Source organism: Pan paniscus, chromosome 6 (assembly GCF_029289425.2).
Source record: "Pan paniscus chromosome 6, NHGRI_mPanPan1-v2.0_pri, whole genome shotgun sequence".
Lineage (NCBI taxonomy): Eukaryota > Metazoa > Chordata > Mammalia > Primates > Hominidae > Pan > Pan paniscus.
Genome location: NC_073255.2, coordinates 7,513,947 through 7,527,362, shown reverse-complemented (window position 1 = coordinate 7,527,362; position 13,416 = coordinate 7,513,947). Strand labels below are relative to the sequence as shown.

Sequence of the window (13,416 nt, the reverse complement as noted above, 5' to 3'; positions counted from 1 at the left end):
ATTCTACCAACATTTATTATAGTATTTAATTTCTCATCCCCAATTTTTAGAGATATGTGTATGTTCTTACATAGTCACAGCCACAGTGAACACATCATTTTGTGCCCTTTTTAACATGTCACATTTTTAATGTCACTACATAGTGACAGAGCAATATTTAGAAGTTAATATGTAAAATATCTAAAATAAATGAGAAAAATCATACTGTTTCAGGGCATTCTTGATTTTGTATGAAAGTAAGGGAAATGTTTTAAAATTCTTTATCTGAGATTTTCCCTCTTTAAGTATAAAAAAGATAATAAACGTATGCAAAAACTAAGGCACTCTTAAAACATTCTTATATATCTTAAATTGCAAAATTTATGTCAGTAGGGTCTGAAAATTTAAGTCTAATATGTTCAAAATGTTTAAGTTTTTCCCGCGGTTTCACAATTTATGGGAAATTTGCCACCGTAACTGTGAATGAGGGAATAAAGACGCAGAGATCCTGCTGCATCTTCACTCACCCCGGGACCACAGAACCTGGCCTCCGATATAGTCTCAAATTCTTCCAAAACTTTAAGATTTAAGTTGTCATTTATACAAGTAAATGAGTGAGCGGAAAAAAGCCCCACACATTACATTTCCCTCCTAAGAGTGTGTGGGCTTATCGGCGAGTAGGAAGGGTTCCTCAGGAAAGCATAAAAGCGGGGATAAAAGCGGGGAGGGAAGAAGAGAGGACGGAGACAGGGTGGTGGAGAGATGCCAGCGTTTGATACTGCCCGGAAAACGACAAACTTGGAAAGCAGGAAAACATCATCGCCTGCCTCGCCCTCCTGGCAGAGTGAGCGGGGCGATGAAAAGCCTCGGAACGTGGTGGAAGCTGCAAACCTACAAGCAGGTTGACCAGGCCTTCAAGAAAAACACTTGCTGAGTGAATAGGACAGACATGGTCCCTACACTCACAAAACCAGAAACCCGGAGAAAAACAGGTCCCAAGTGTGAGTCAGGAGGCACCCCCGGTCCTGGCCTTTTACTTTATATCAATTCTCAATTTTCTCCATGGAAGGAGAGAAAGGACATCAAAAATCCAAATTGCTAGGTGATTTCCTTCTAGTGTTTATATTGATTTGTAACATATAACATGCATTCTTTTCTGTGCAGGGATTTACCTTTCTAATTATGTTTTCCTTGGGCTAGTAGCAAAGTTTGTTTATATTCTCTGAGTGCGTCATATACTTGACTGAACCTTTGAAATATATGATACGCGTATATAAAATAGACACATATCTACAGATGGCACAGCCAGGGAAGGCCACAGGCTTTGGGGTAGCACAGGACGCTGGCCTAGGATTTACAGTGTCACGAACACATTCGTACGCACAAGGTCGGCACACGGGCTGCTGTACACGAGAGCGGCATTAGAGACAGAGGGGCCTCGGGGCCACCTGGACTAACCCCACCTCCGGGGCACCCTCCTGGACAAGCAGGGTGGCAAATGCTGCCCTCCTCCTGCTGAGGGTGAGGAAGAATAGAACCCTGGCAGCAAAACAAGCCCAGGACGATCCAAAGGGGAAAAAGGTGAACTTGCCACCCGTCCCACCAACTACACCTTCTCAGTAACTTCGACTCTCAGGAACAAATCCCAGGTCAAAAATCCTTTAACTCTGGCAGCATTCAGAAGAGGTAAGCCTTTGAGAAAGCAAGAAAAAGAAAACAAAAGGCCTAGAGGCACTGTCGGGGGGAGACTGGGGAGTTGGTGGCAGCCTCAGCCCTGAGAAAGGGCTCATCACTCTGGCACCAGCAGGGACTCCACGTGCTCCTGAGACCCCAGCATGAACCCCAACATGAAAGGGGGAGACTCCAGCCCGAACTGGGAGACCCCAGTGGGAACGGGGCCAACTGGCTGAGGCGTCAGGTCTCAGCTACCTAAATGTACAGAGCAAATGCCCTTCATTCTCTCCAGGACACCAGGGAACGTGGGCATGAGAGGGAAGGCAGGCCTCGTCATACTTACTTGGCGATGTGGGTGGAGGTTTGTGGAAAGCTTTCCTTTTTGCTTTCTGAAAGAAAGAAGAAATGGCATAAGGCTTGCTGAGCTCCCACAGTGGTGCATCACAAGACCCTACCATGTTCAGAAAGGGTCAGGGGTCGTGTAAGAGCAGCAAGAGGACGTGAGCTTACGGGGATGTAAGGAGGGTCCAGGAACAGGACACGCAGGGCCCGACGCAGACCCCAGAAAAATGCACTCACGTCAGTGCTCAGGGCTGGGCTCTCAGAGCACAAGTTCCAATTACAGAAAACCATCGGGCCCGGGCTCCTGACGTTCAGACTGAGGGTCCCACACAAATGGCGGATCTGCCCCCACCCAAACCGCCCGCACAGCCAGCTCGGGAGCCCAGCGCACCTCTGTCCACTCAGGTGGAGGTGGTCAGATGAATCCCTGCACATAAGTCAACTGCAAAGCCCACTAAGGAAGAAGGCCCAGCAAAGGGAGACCCTGTCTGGAAGGTGGTCTCCTGTGACAACCACGATGCCAAACACCTAATGGGGTCCAGATCTCACAGAACGGGGTCCAGACTCTGGTTCCACTGCTTACTACGGGGTGAGTGTCCCATATCCGAGATGCCTGGGACCAAGAGTGTTGATTTGGGAATATTTGCATCCATATAATGAGGTATCTTGGGGATGGGACCCAAGTCTAAACACAAAATTCATTTATGTTTCATATATACGTTATACCCATAGTGCAAAGGTAATTTTATATTGTGTTTTTAATAACTTTGTGCATGAAACAAAGCTTGTGTGAAGTACTTAAGTGTGGAATTTCCCACTTGTGGCCTCATGAGGGTGCTCAAAAAGTTTCCATTTTTGGAGCATTTTGGATTTTGCATTAGAGACACACAACCTATCGTGCCATGGCCTGGGGAAGATGCTGCCATGCTTCCAACCTTAACTTCCTCATCACCTTGCGCTAGACCGAGCAGATAAGGGTACCACGGCCAGGTCTCCTCACTTCCCCTCCAGCAGAAACATTGAGCCCCAAGTTCTGCGCGGGGGGAATTTTCCCTGGGGCTTGGTTTGGATCCCTCCTCCTCCGGGGAACATCAGGGGAGCATCCCCTGCCCTCTGTGACATGGAGGGAAAATCCTTAACTTTGCGAACAGAGGTCCCTGGAGGGAGACAGTGGAGCTGAGGCTCCCCCTTGAGTCCACAGAGCAAACGTGGAATCAAGATCTGCTGGTGCCGGGTTCGTTCTGCTGGCTGCAGTTTTGCTAGATCTGCGTCTCCAGTAAGAAAAGCTTTTTTTGCTCATACACGATAAGAGCAATTGGCACGCTTCCTTTTCTACCCAGCACAGCTTGCCAAACAAACCCAAAGCCCAGTCCGGGGCCACAGTGTGCCATGGGCCATCAGACGCCACTCCTGCCCCTCTCCTTTCCGGGCTGGGAGGCCAGGCAGCAGTTCAGCTTGGGATGGCGGCTGCCCAGGTCTGCTTTCTCCCATCGGGTCCTTCCGACGGCATTAGCAGGGGCTCTCCTCCTCCCCTCAAGTGTCAGGATGAGGGCGTGGGGTGCAGGGCAAAACCAGCTGCAGGCCAGGGACTAGCAATCTGTCTCACATGAGCCCTGCTCAGGATTCACGTCCAGATAAAAGTTTTAAAGTTATCACCACAGGTATTTAAACCTAACTAAGGGCTGGAAACTTTTCAAACACCAAGGAACATTCGGAATATGCATTCCAGCTCTCGACACAGTATTGTGGAGAACGGCCTATTTTCCGCATCCGAGTGCAGTCTGCAAGGGCAGCGCAACCAGCCCTAGGGCGCACGGCTGACGCCCAGCGGCACTCACCGTCTCCACATCAGAGTCAAAGGTGACTGCAGACAGACTGTCATCTCCCTGGAGGAAGAGAGGCAAACACTGTAATTCCACGGCACCTGCTGGGCTTCCGACCATCACGTTTACAAAAGCGAAAACAGCCCGTCCACAGCTGCTGAAACAGAAACTCCAGAAATCCAGCTCTGAGGCCGCTCAGAACACTCCAGCTGGGCAGCAGCCAGTTCCTCAGTCTCATCAGAAGGAATGGGTGGGTGGGGGGAACAAAACACAAAACGCCGCCCAGAAGGCGTGCAAATGTCTGCAAATCTAGTAACACTATTTCCCACAGAATTGTGTCTTGACAAAGAAAAACAAAACCAGTTCTTGCTGAAAGCATTTCATTTTTACATAAATGTTCTCACTCTTATTCAACTTTACATCAAAGCACAACGAATCTGTGACTGTCTCCTGGTAAGAACGGGTGAGAGTCATCTTTTAAAAAGCAAACTCGGCCTGGGCAACATGGTGAGACACTGTCTCTACAAAAAAAAATCTTAAAAATTTAAAAAATAAGCCAGGCTGTGGTTGCACACACCTGTAGTCCCAGCTACTCGGGAGGCTAAGGTGGGAGGATCGCTTGAGCCCAGGAGGTCGAGGCGCAGTGAGTCATAATCATGCCACTGCACTCCAGCCTGGGCAACAGAGCAAGACCCCAGCTAAAAAAAAAAAAAAGAAAAGAAAAAAAAACGAAAACCAACAAAAACCAAAACATATGCATTACAATGAGAAGGCATTTGGGTCTATAAAGGTTCTTGCCTTCTTATTCCAGTGACTTTCTCCTGGTCCAGGGAATGAAATAAAACTTGTACTGTCTGATGTCAGCACTAGCATGGCAAAAAAAAAAAAAAAAAAAAAAGGAAGCTTTTTGAAGACAAAAATGTTTCTGTATTAACTCATTCACTCAAATTGAAATCCAAAAAGAGAAGCATAAAATGTTTAAAGTCCCTCGGAAGATCATATGGGTGCTTTCCAATGCGGACACTGGAAGTTAGAGCTGAATGCCCCATTATGAGCCAATAGTGCTACAGCTTGGGGTGGAGGTGATGACATTTGTGCTACCTGTCCCTGGTATAGCTGAGTCCACGCAGTATCATAATGGGATGCTACTGCGTTCTGAAAAGCAAACATATTTTCTACAAGGTTAATAGTACATGAAGTGCCAATTTTGCTAGCAGTGTGAAACTGTATTAGAAATGCCTGGCTGCATGATAACATGGATAAGGTGCAACTAGACAGGCCAGGGCACAAGTGCAGTGTGACTGCATTTCGAGGGGCAAAGGAAAGACGGTGCATTCCAAATAAATGGAGCGTTTAAAAAAATCAGCCATTGACTGAAATTTTTTATATCATTTTTTATATCACCTATTTAAGGTGACCTTTTAAGACATAAACAGCATTTGACAATTATAGAGAGAAGTTTTCCTTTTAGCAAAGTGTATTGAAATTATGTACAAAATTGAGGAAGGGCAGGCCGGGAACTGGACACACAGGTTAGCGGGGGATCAGAAAAGCCAAATCAGCCCTGGGCATCACAAGGACGTGCCTGCAGAGAACAGAGGGGAAACTGCTGAAAACTGTCTAGAAAAGCAGCAGCAACTTTCTCTGTAAACATCTGTCATTATTCCTTGCTGTGAATAAAATCTTGAAGACTTTTTGAATGATGTGAAATTCAACAAAGGAATGAGATTTTATGTGTAGTAAACAAAATGCATTGATCTCACCCACAACGGCTGCCCTCTCCACCACTCCCTTCCAGCCGTGCTGCCTCCAGCCTGCCGGTCATAGTGCAGGGAAGAGGTGAAACGCAGTCAGGACCGGAAATCACACAACAGCCCAAGGATCCATGACACCAGTCAGCAGAATACAACCATACACAGCACACACACACATACAAGCTTGCACACACACGGACGCACACACACTCATGCACGCACCTGAAATCACACAACAGTCCAAGGATCCATGCCTGCAGTCAGAATACAACCATACACAGCACACACACACACACACACGCACACACATGCACACATGCACTCACACACACACACACACACGCACACATGCACTCACACAAAATGGCCAATCTGTTCCGCCTCCTTCAAGCACTATCTGAGGTTGCCACTTATTTCCACAGTAGGTTAAGCTCATTCAGCCTGTGTCAGGGTGGTTGTAACAGAAGAAATGGGGTGGCTTCACACTGAAATTAACTGTCTCAGTTTAGGAGGCTGGAAGTCCAGAATCAAGGTGTTGGCAGGGCCAGGCTCCTAACAGACAGGACAGCGAGGCAGAAGATCAACGAGGAGTTAGAAAAACTTGATCAGCAGACACTAAAAACCTAACAGACATTTACAGAACACCCCACTCAACAACAGCACAATACACATTCTACTCAACTGTACATTAAACATAAACCAGACCATAGGCCACAAAAAAGCCTCAATGAATTAAAAGAGAAAATCATTCGAAGTATATTCTTCTACAACAAGGAAAACTAGAAATCAACAAAAGAAAGGAATTCACAAATGTATAGATTTTTTTTTTTTTTTGGACACAGAATCTCACCTTGTCGCCCAGGCTGGAGTGCAGTGACACAATCTCGGCTCACTGCCACCTCCACCTCCCGGGTACAAGCGATTCTCCTGCCTCAGCCTCCTGAGTAGCTGGGATTACAGGTGCCGCCACCACGCCTGGATAATTGTTGTATTTTTAGTAGAAATGGGGTTATATTCACTATGTTGGCCAGGCTGGTCTCGAACTCCTGACCTCAGGTGTCCGCCCACCTCAGCCTCCCAAAGTGCTGGGGCTATAGGTGTGAGTCACTGTGCCTGGTCTGGATATTAAACAACAAATTCCTAAATAATCAATGGGTCTAAGACGAAGTCACAAGGGAAATTTAAAAATATCTTAGATGAAATTTTTTTTTTTGAGGTGGAGTCTTGCTCTGTTGCCCAGGCTGGGGTGCAATGGCATGATCTTGGCTCACCACAACCTCCGCCTCCCAGGTTAAAGCAATTCTCCTGCCTCAGCCTCCCGAGTAGCTGGGACTACAGGTGTGCACCACCATGTCAGGCTAATTTTATTTTTGTATTTTTAGTGGAGACAGGGTTTCACTATGTTGGCCAGGCTGGTCTTGAACTCCTGACCTCATGATCCGCCCACCTCAGCCTCCCAAAGTGCTGGGATTACAGGCATGAGCCACTGTGCCCGGCTGATGAGTGAAATTTTTTTTTTTTTTTTTTTTGAGATGGACTCTCGCTCTGTCACCCAGGCTGGAGTGCAGTGGCGCAATCTCGGCTCACTGCAAGCTCCGCCTCCTGGGTTCACGCCATTCTCCTGCCTCAGCCTCCCAAGTAACTGGGACTACAGGCGCCTGCCACCACGTCTGGCTAATTTTTTGTATTTTTAGTAGAGACGGGGTTTCACCATGTTAGCCAGGATGGTCTCGATCTCCTGACCTTGTGATCCGCCCGCCTTGGCCTCCGAAAGTGAGTGAATTTTAAAAATCAAAATTTATGGGATGTACCTAAAGCAGGGCTCAAAGAGAAACATACAGCTGTAAATGTCTATATTTTAAAAAGATCACATCAAATAAATAACCTAATCTTCCACCTTAAAAAACAAAAGCAGGGCCGGGCGTGGTGGCTCACACCTGTAATCCCAGCACTTTGGGACTCAAAGCCCAGGAGTTCAAAACCAGCCTGGGCAACATGGAGAAACCCTGTACACACGCACATACACACACACACACACACGCACAAACAAAAAATTAATTAGCTGGGCATCACGGCACATGTCTGTGGTCTCAACTACACAGGAGACTGAGGTGGGAGAATCACCTGGGTCTGGGAAGTTGAGGCTGCAGTGAGCCATGATCGCACCACTGCACTCCAGGCGCAAAGAAACAAAATCAGGCTGAGCACCTGCTCATGCCTGTAATCCCAACACTTTGGGAGGCCAAGGAGTGAGGACTGCTTGAACCCAGAAGTTTGAGACCAGCCTGGGTGACATAGTGACACTCAGTGTTGACAAAAAATTAAAAAATTCGCCAGGCATGGTAGCACACGCCTGTAGTCCCAGCTACTTGGGAGGCCGAGGCAGGAGGATCACTCAAGCCCAGGAGTATGAGGCTGCAGGGAGCTGTGATTGTGCCACTGCTCTCTAGCATGGACAACAGAGTGAGGTTCTGTCTCTGAAAAACAAAAACAAATCATCAAAAACACAAAAGCCATGTTTAGAGGGCAATTTGTAGCTGTAAATGCCTATATTTAAAAAAAAAAAAAAGAAAGATCTCAAGGCAATAATCCAATAATCTAAACTTCCACCTTCAGAACCAGGAGATAGAAAACTAAACTCAAAGGAAGTAAAAGAAAGGAATAAAAATTACAGTGAATAAATGAAATAGAAAATAAAAACAATAGAAAAATCAATGAAACCAAAAGTTGGCTCTTTGAAAGGATCAACAAAACTGACAAACCTTTAGCCAAGAAAAAAAACCCAGAGACACAAAATTACCAAAATACAGGGGAAAAAAAAAAAAAAGAAGGGCCTCACTACTGACCTTATAGAAGTAAAGAAACACCCAGAACCACATCTCGCTGGTGAATTCTATCAAACATTTAAAGAGAAATTAATACCAATGCTTCACAAACCCTTCTAAAAAACAGAAAAGAAGGAAACACTTCCCAATTCATTCTATGAGACCTATATTACGCTGATACCAAAAGCAGACAAAGAAATATCACAAGAAAAGAACACTACAGACCAACATTCTTTATGAATACAGTTGCAAGAATCCTCGACAAAATGCTAGTAGGCATGAAAAGGATTTTATATATATATATATATATATATATATATATATATATATGTATCCTAATTGGTACTGGTATATATTTATGTGCACACACACACACACCCCCCAAGACCAAGAATGAAAGATTGGTTTAACATACAAAAATCAGTCAATATTCCATATTAATAAAATGAAGAAAAAGAAACATATGATTTTCTCAAAAGATACAGAAGGTATGTTTGACAAAATCTAACACTCATTCATGATACAGATACTCAATAATCTATGAAGAGAATTCCCTCAACCTAATAAATGACATCTACAAAAATCCAGTGCAACACAATATTTAACGGAGGAAGACGGAATGTTTCCCTTCTAATAGCAGCAGCAAGACAAGGCTGTCCTTTCTCATCACTTCAATTCAAATTATACTTGAGTCTCTTGCCAGGACATTAATGTGAGAAAAGTAAATAAAAGACATTCAGATTGAAAAGAAGGAAGTAAAACTATCTCTATTCACAGACAACATGATTTTATACATAGAAAATCCTAATGAATCTAAGAAAAAACTAGTAAACATAATAAATGAGTTCAGCAAGTTTGCAGGATATGAGATTCATATAAAAATATTATTGTAAGGCCGGACGCGGTGGCTCAGGCCAGTAATCCCAGCACTTTGGGAGGCCGAGGCGGGCGGATCACGAGGTCAGGAGACAGAGACCATCCTGGCTAACAAGGTGAAACCCCGTGTCTACCAAAAATACAAAAAAATTAGCCGGGCGTGGTGGCGGGCGCCTGTAGTCTCAGCTACTCGGGAGGCTGAGGCAGGAGAATAGTATGAACCCGGGAGGCGGAGCTTGCAGTGAGCCGAGATCGCGCCACTGCACTCCAGCCTGGGCAACAGAGCGAGACTCCGCCTCAAAAAAAAAAAAAAAACTATTGTATATATTAGCAGTAAATAAGCTGAAATGAAGTTAACAAAATTCAATATACAATAACATCAAAAAGCATAAAATACTTAGGAATAAATTTAACAAAAGCATAGGCTTTGTACATTGAAAAATATAAACCATTGCTGAAAGAAATCAAAGATCTACATAGGGCTGGGAGCAATGGCTCACGCCTGTAATCCCAGCACTTTGGGAGGCCGAGGCAGGTAGATAACCTGAGGTCAGGAGTTAGAGACCAGCCTGGCCAACATGGTGAAACCCCATCTCTACTAAAAATACAAAAATTAGCTGGGTGTGGTGGCAGGCGCCTGTAGTCCCAGCTACTGAGGAGGCTGAGGCATGAGAATCCTTTGAACCTGGAAGGCGGAGACTGCAGTGATCTGAGATGGCATCATTGCACTCCAGCCTGAGTGGCAAAGCAAGACTGTGTCTTTTTTTTTTTTTTTTTTTTTTTTTTTTGAGGCGGAGTCTCACTCTGCTGCCAGGCTGGAGTGCAGTGGCACAATCTTGGCTCACTGCAAGCTCCACCTCCTGGGTTCACGCCATTCTCCTGCCTTAGCCTCCCAAGTAGCTGGGACTACAGGCGCCCGCCACCACGCCCGGCTAATTTTTTGTATTTTTAGTAGAGATGGGGTTTCACTGTGTTAGCCAGCATGGTCTCGATCTGCTGACCTCATGATCCGCCCACCTCAGCCTCCCAAAGTGCTGGGATTACAGGCATGAGCCGCCGTGCCCGGCCAAGAGACTCCGTCTTAAAAAAATAATATACACGAATTATTTTTATAATCACAACAAGCAGTTTTGTTCTTAAAGATGAAGAAGCAGTAACTGAAGGCCAGTGTAGACAGGCAGGCCCTCCAGATGAGACAGGACGTGGTGCCCTGGGGAACAAGCAGGCAACTTCAGCTGCTCCAAGTTGGTCAGCAGCACCAAGCCCCTACTGCGGGTGCAGCTGTGCTGAACCCTGTGGTCTCCTTAGCAGGAAGCAAGGTGAGCACAGTTCCCTTGATGTGAAACCTTCCAAAGGCTTCCTCTGTTTCTCCAATAAAATCCAAATTCCCTGCATGGCCAGCAGGACTCCCCATAGTCAGGCTCATGCCCATCTTCTGCTCAGTCTCCTTGCCCGCATCCCAACGGGCTTTCTTTTTTTTTGAGACAGGGCCTCACTCTGTTGCCCAGGCTGGAGGGCCGTGATATGATCACAGTTCACTGTAGCCTCCACCTCCTGGGCTCAAGGGATCCTCCCACCTCAGCCTCACTCTGTCTCTCAGGCCTTGGAGGGCCGTGATCACAGTTCACTGTAGCCTCCACCTCCTGGGCTCAAGCGATCCTCCCACCTCAGCCTCCTGAGTAGTTGGGACTACAGGCAGGCACCACCACAGCTCGGCTAATGTGATGGTTTTTTGTAGAGATGGGGTCTTGCGATGTTGCCCAGGCTGGTCTGGAACTCTTGGCCTCAAGCGATCCTCCCATCTCGGCTTCCCAGAGTGCAGGGACTACCGGGGGACTACCAGCCTGAGCCACGGCTCCCGGCCATATGGGCCTGTTTCATTTTCTGCACAGCACTTCTCACTTTCTGACACGATCTTAATTACCTGTTTATTACCTTGTCCCTCCGGCGCCCCCCCCCCCCACTGGAATGCAGCTTATTCCCGTGTCTCTAACACACAGTAGATATTTACCGGGCAAAGTAACTAACCTAAGGCCCATGCACCCTCGCCCTGGGGAGTACATCGGGCCCCACCCTCCTCCAGGAAGCCTCCTCTGACCAAGCTGGGTTCCCAGACCCTGGGGCTGCCTCCCTCCCACCCCGAAGGCTTGGGGCCACACGGGATCCGTGGATCCCGCCTTAGATCGGGGGTGCCCGGAGGCACTTACACCGTGAGCTCCGTCACCTGCGGGCCGCAGACTCGCAGGCGCCCAGAGGCGAGGGCGCGGCGTCCCGGAGAGCTTCCTGGAAGCGGCGGCCTCTGCGAAAGCGGGCGCGGGCGAGGCTGCAGGCGGCGCGGGGCCTGCAGCGCGCTCTTGTGCGGTAACAATAATGGCAGCTGTCACCCGGCCGTGCGCCCCGTCCTCACGCCCCGGGCCGGCCCCTGCGCGGGGCCCCAAGGCTGCGGGCGACGGGGACGAGCCGAGGCCTCGCGGACGCCCGCCCGGCGTCGCCCCCTCGCCCGTTCTTACCGTGTCCAAGGCCGGCTCCCCGGTGCCCAGGAACATGGTGGCGGCGCTGCCCGGCCGCCCCTCAGGGTTGCTGGCTCGGGCGTCCGGGTCTGGGGATCCGCGGGCAGCCCTGGCCGCCCGCAGCCTCGGGGCCTTCCCTGGCGCCGGCCCGCGACCCCGCTGCCATGGCAACCAGGCCGCCGACCTACCCAGCCGGGTAAGCGACCTGCGTTCCCCCTGGGGCGACCATGCGCGTGCGCAGAGTCCGCGGGCGCCGGCCGGCCGACCAGGAGCGCTCCCGGAGTTCCCGGGGCGGAGCGCGGGGGCTGAGAGGGGGAAAAAAACCGGCCCGGCGCAGTGGCTCGCGTCTGTAATCCCAACACTATGGGAGCCTAAGGCAGGAGATTCAATTGAGCCCAGGAGTTTGATACCAGCCTGGGCAATGTAGCGAGACCCCGTCTCTCGAAAAATAAAATAAAAATAAAAGCCAGGCATGCTGGTGCACGTCTATAGTCCCAGCTCCTCGGGAGGCTGAGGTGGGAGGATCGCTTGGAGCCCAGGAGGTCGAGGCTGCAGTGAGCTATGATTGCACCACTGCAGTCCAGCCTGGGCGACAAAGCAAGACCCTGTCTCAATCAAACAAACACACATAATAAACTTTCGTTTGCTTTCAGGGTCTCACCCAGGGCACTTTGCTCTACATGCTCCCTGTGCATCAGTACCTCTTGCCACTCTCCCACCCTTGGGCTTCGCAAACTTTTTGCCCTTCTCTTACCTAATTATAGAGCCAGCGCCTATCTACGACCTTTTATCTGTGATTCTGAATTCCACAAACTTCCGAAAGCCTTTCACAACTCATTTGAAGGCCAGACCAGTCCTAACCTCAACTCTCCGGGAGGAAAACTCTGAGCTGAGGCTATTTATAGTGCTTATTTATCCCACGGGGTGTACATGAGTGAGTTTCACTGAATAACTTCTTTTTTTTTTTGACGGAGTCTTGCTCTGTGGCCCAGGCTGGAATGCAGTGGTGCGATCTCCGCTCACTGCAACCTTTGCCTCCTGGATTCAAGCGATTCTCCTGCCTCAGCTACCCGAGTAGCTGGGACTACAGGTGCGTGCCACCACGCCCAGCTAATTTTTGTATTTTTAGTAGAGACGGGGTTTCACCACCTTGACAAGGACGGTCTTGCTCTCTTGATCTCGTGATCCGCCCGCCTCCACCTCCCAAAGTGCTGGGATTACAGGCGTGAGCCACTGCACCCGGCCCTGAATAACTATTAATACGTTTAATTATGGGGTGTGTGTCACACTCTGCTGTAATCTCATATTTAATGTACATGTGCCATGTCACATTTCTAAAATCTGAACAGTTCTGAATTCTGAAAAAACATTTGTCCCCAAAAGTTTGAGATAAGAAATTGTGGACCTGGGCCAGGCACGGTGGTGGCTCACGCCTGTAATCCCAGCACTTTGGGAGTCTAGGGTGGGTGGATCACTTGAGATCAGGAGTTTCAGACCAGCCTGACCAATATGGTGAAACCCTGTCTCTACTAAAAATATAAAAATTAGCCAGGGGTCGTGGGTGCCTGTAGTCCCAGCTACTCAGGAGGCTGAGACAGGAGAATTGCTTGAACCTGGGAGGTGGAGGTTGCAG

The 13,416-nt window shown here is 48.3% G+C and overlaps 1 protein-coding gene across 8 annotated transcripts in view; it reads right to left on the bottom strand.

Annotated features, from left to right (window-relative positions):
• The window catches only part of IQCE (IQ motif containing E), a 56,072-nt gene extending 43,810 nt beyond the window's left edge, over positions 1-12,262 (bottom strand). Inside the window, exons 1-3 of one of the 8 annotated variants that reach the window (XR_008626142.3) lie at positions 11,784-12,262; positions 3,834-3,881; positions 1,997-2,042 (exon numbers count right to left, since the gene is read on the bottom strand). Coding sequence is in view for 6 of the 8 variants with exons in the window: in XM_034963540.4 (XP_034819431.2) it covers positions 1,997-2,042; positions 3,834-3,881; positions 11,784-11,819 (130 nt within the window). In the remaining 2 variants the exon portion in view is untranslated. The remainder of the gene's footprint in view (positions 1-1,996; positions 2,043-3,833; positions 3,882-11,783) is intronic. The other 7 variants (XM_034963540.4, XM_034963539.4, XM_063606179.1 and 4 more) reach the window with 7 other exon arrangements.
• Positions 12,263-13,416: the final 1,154 nt, after the last annotated feature.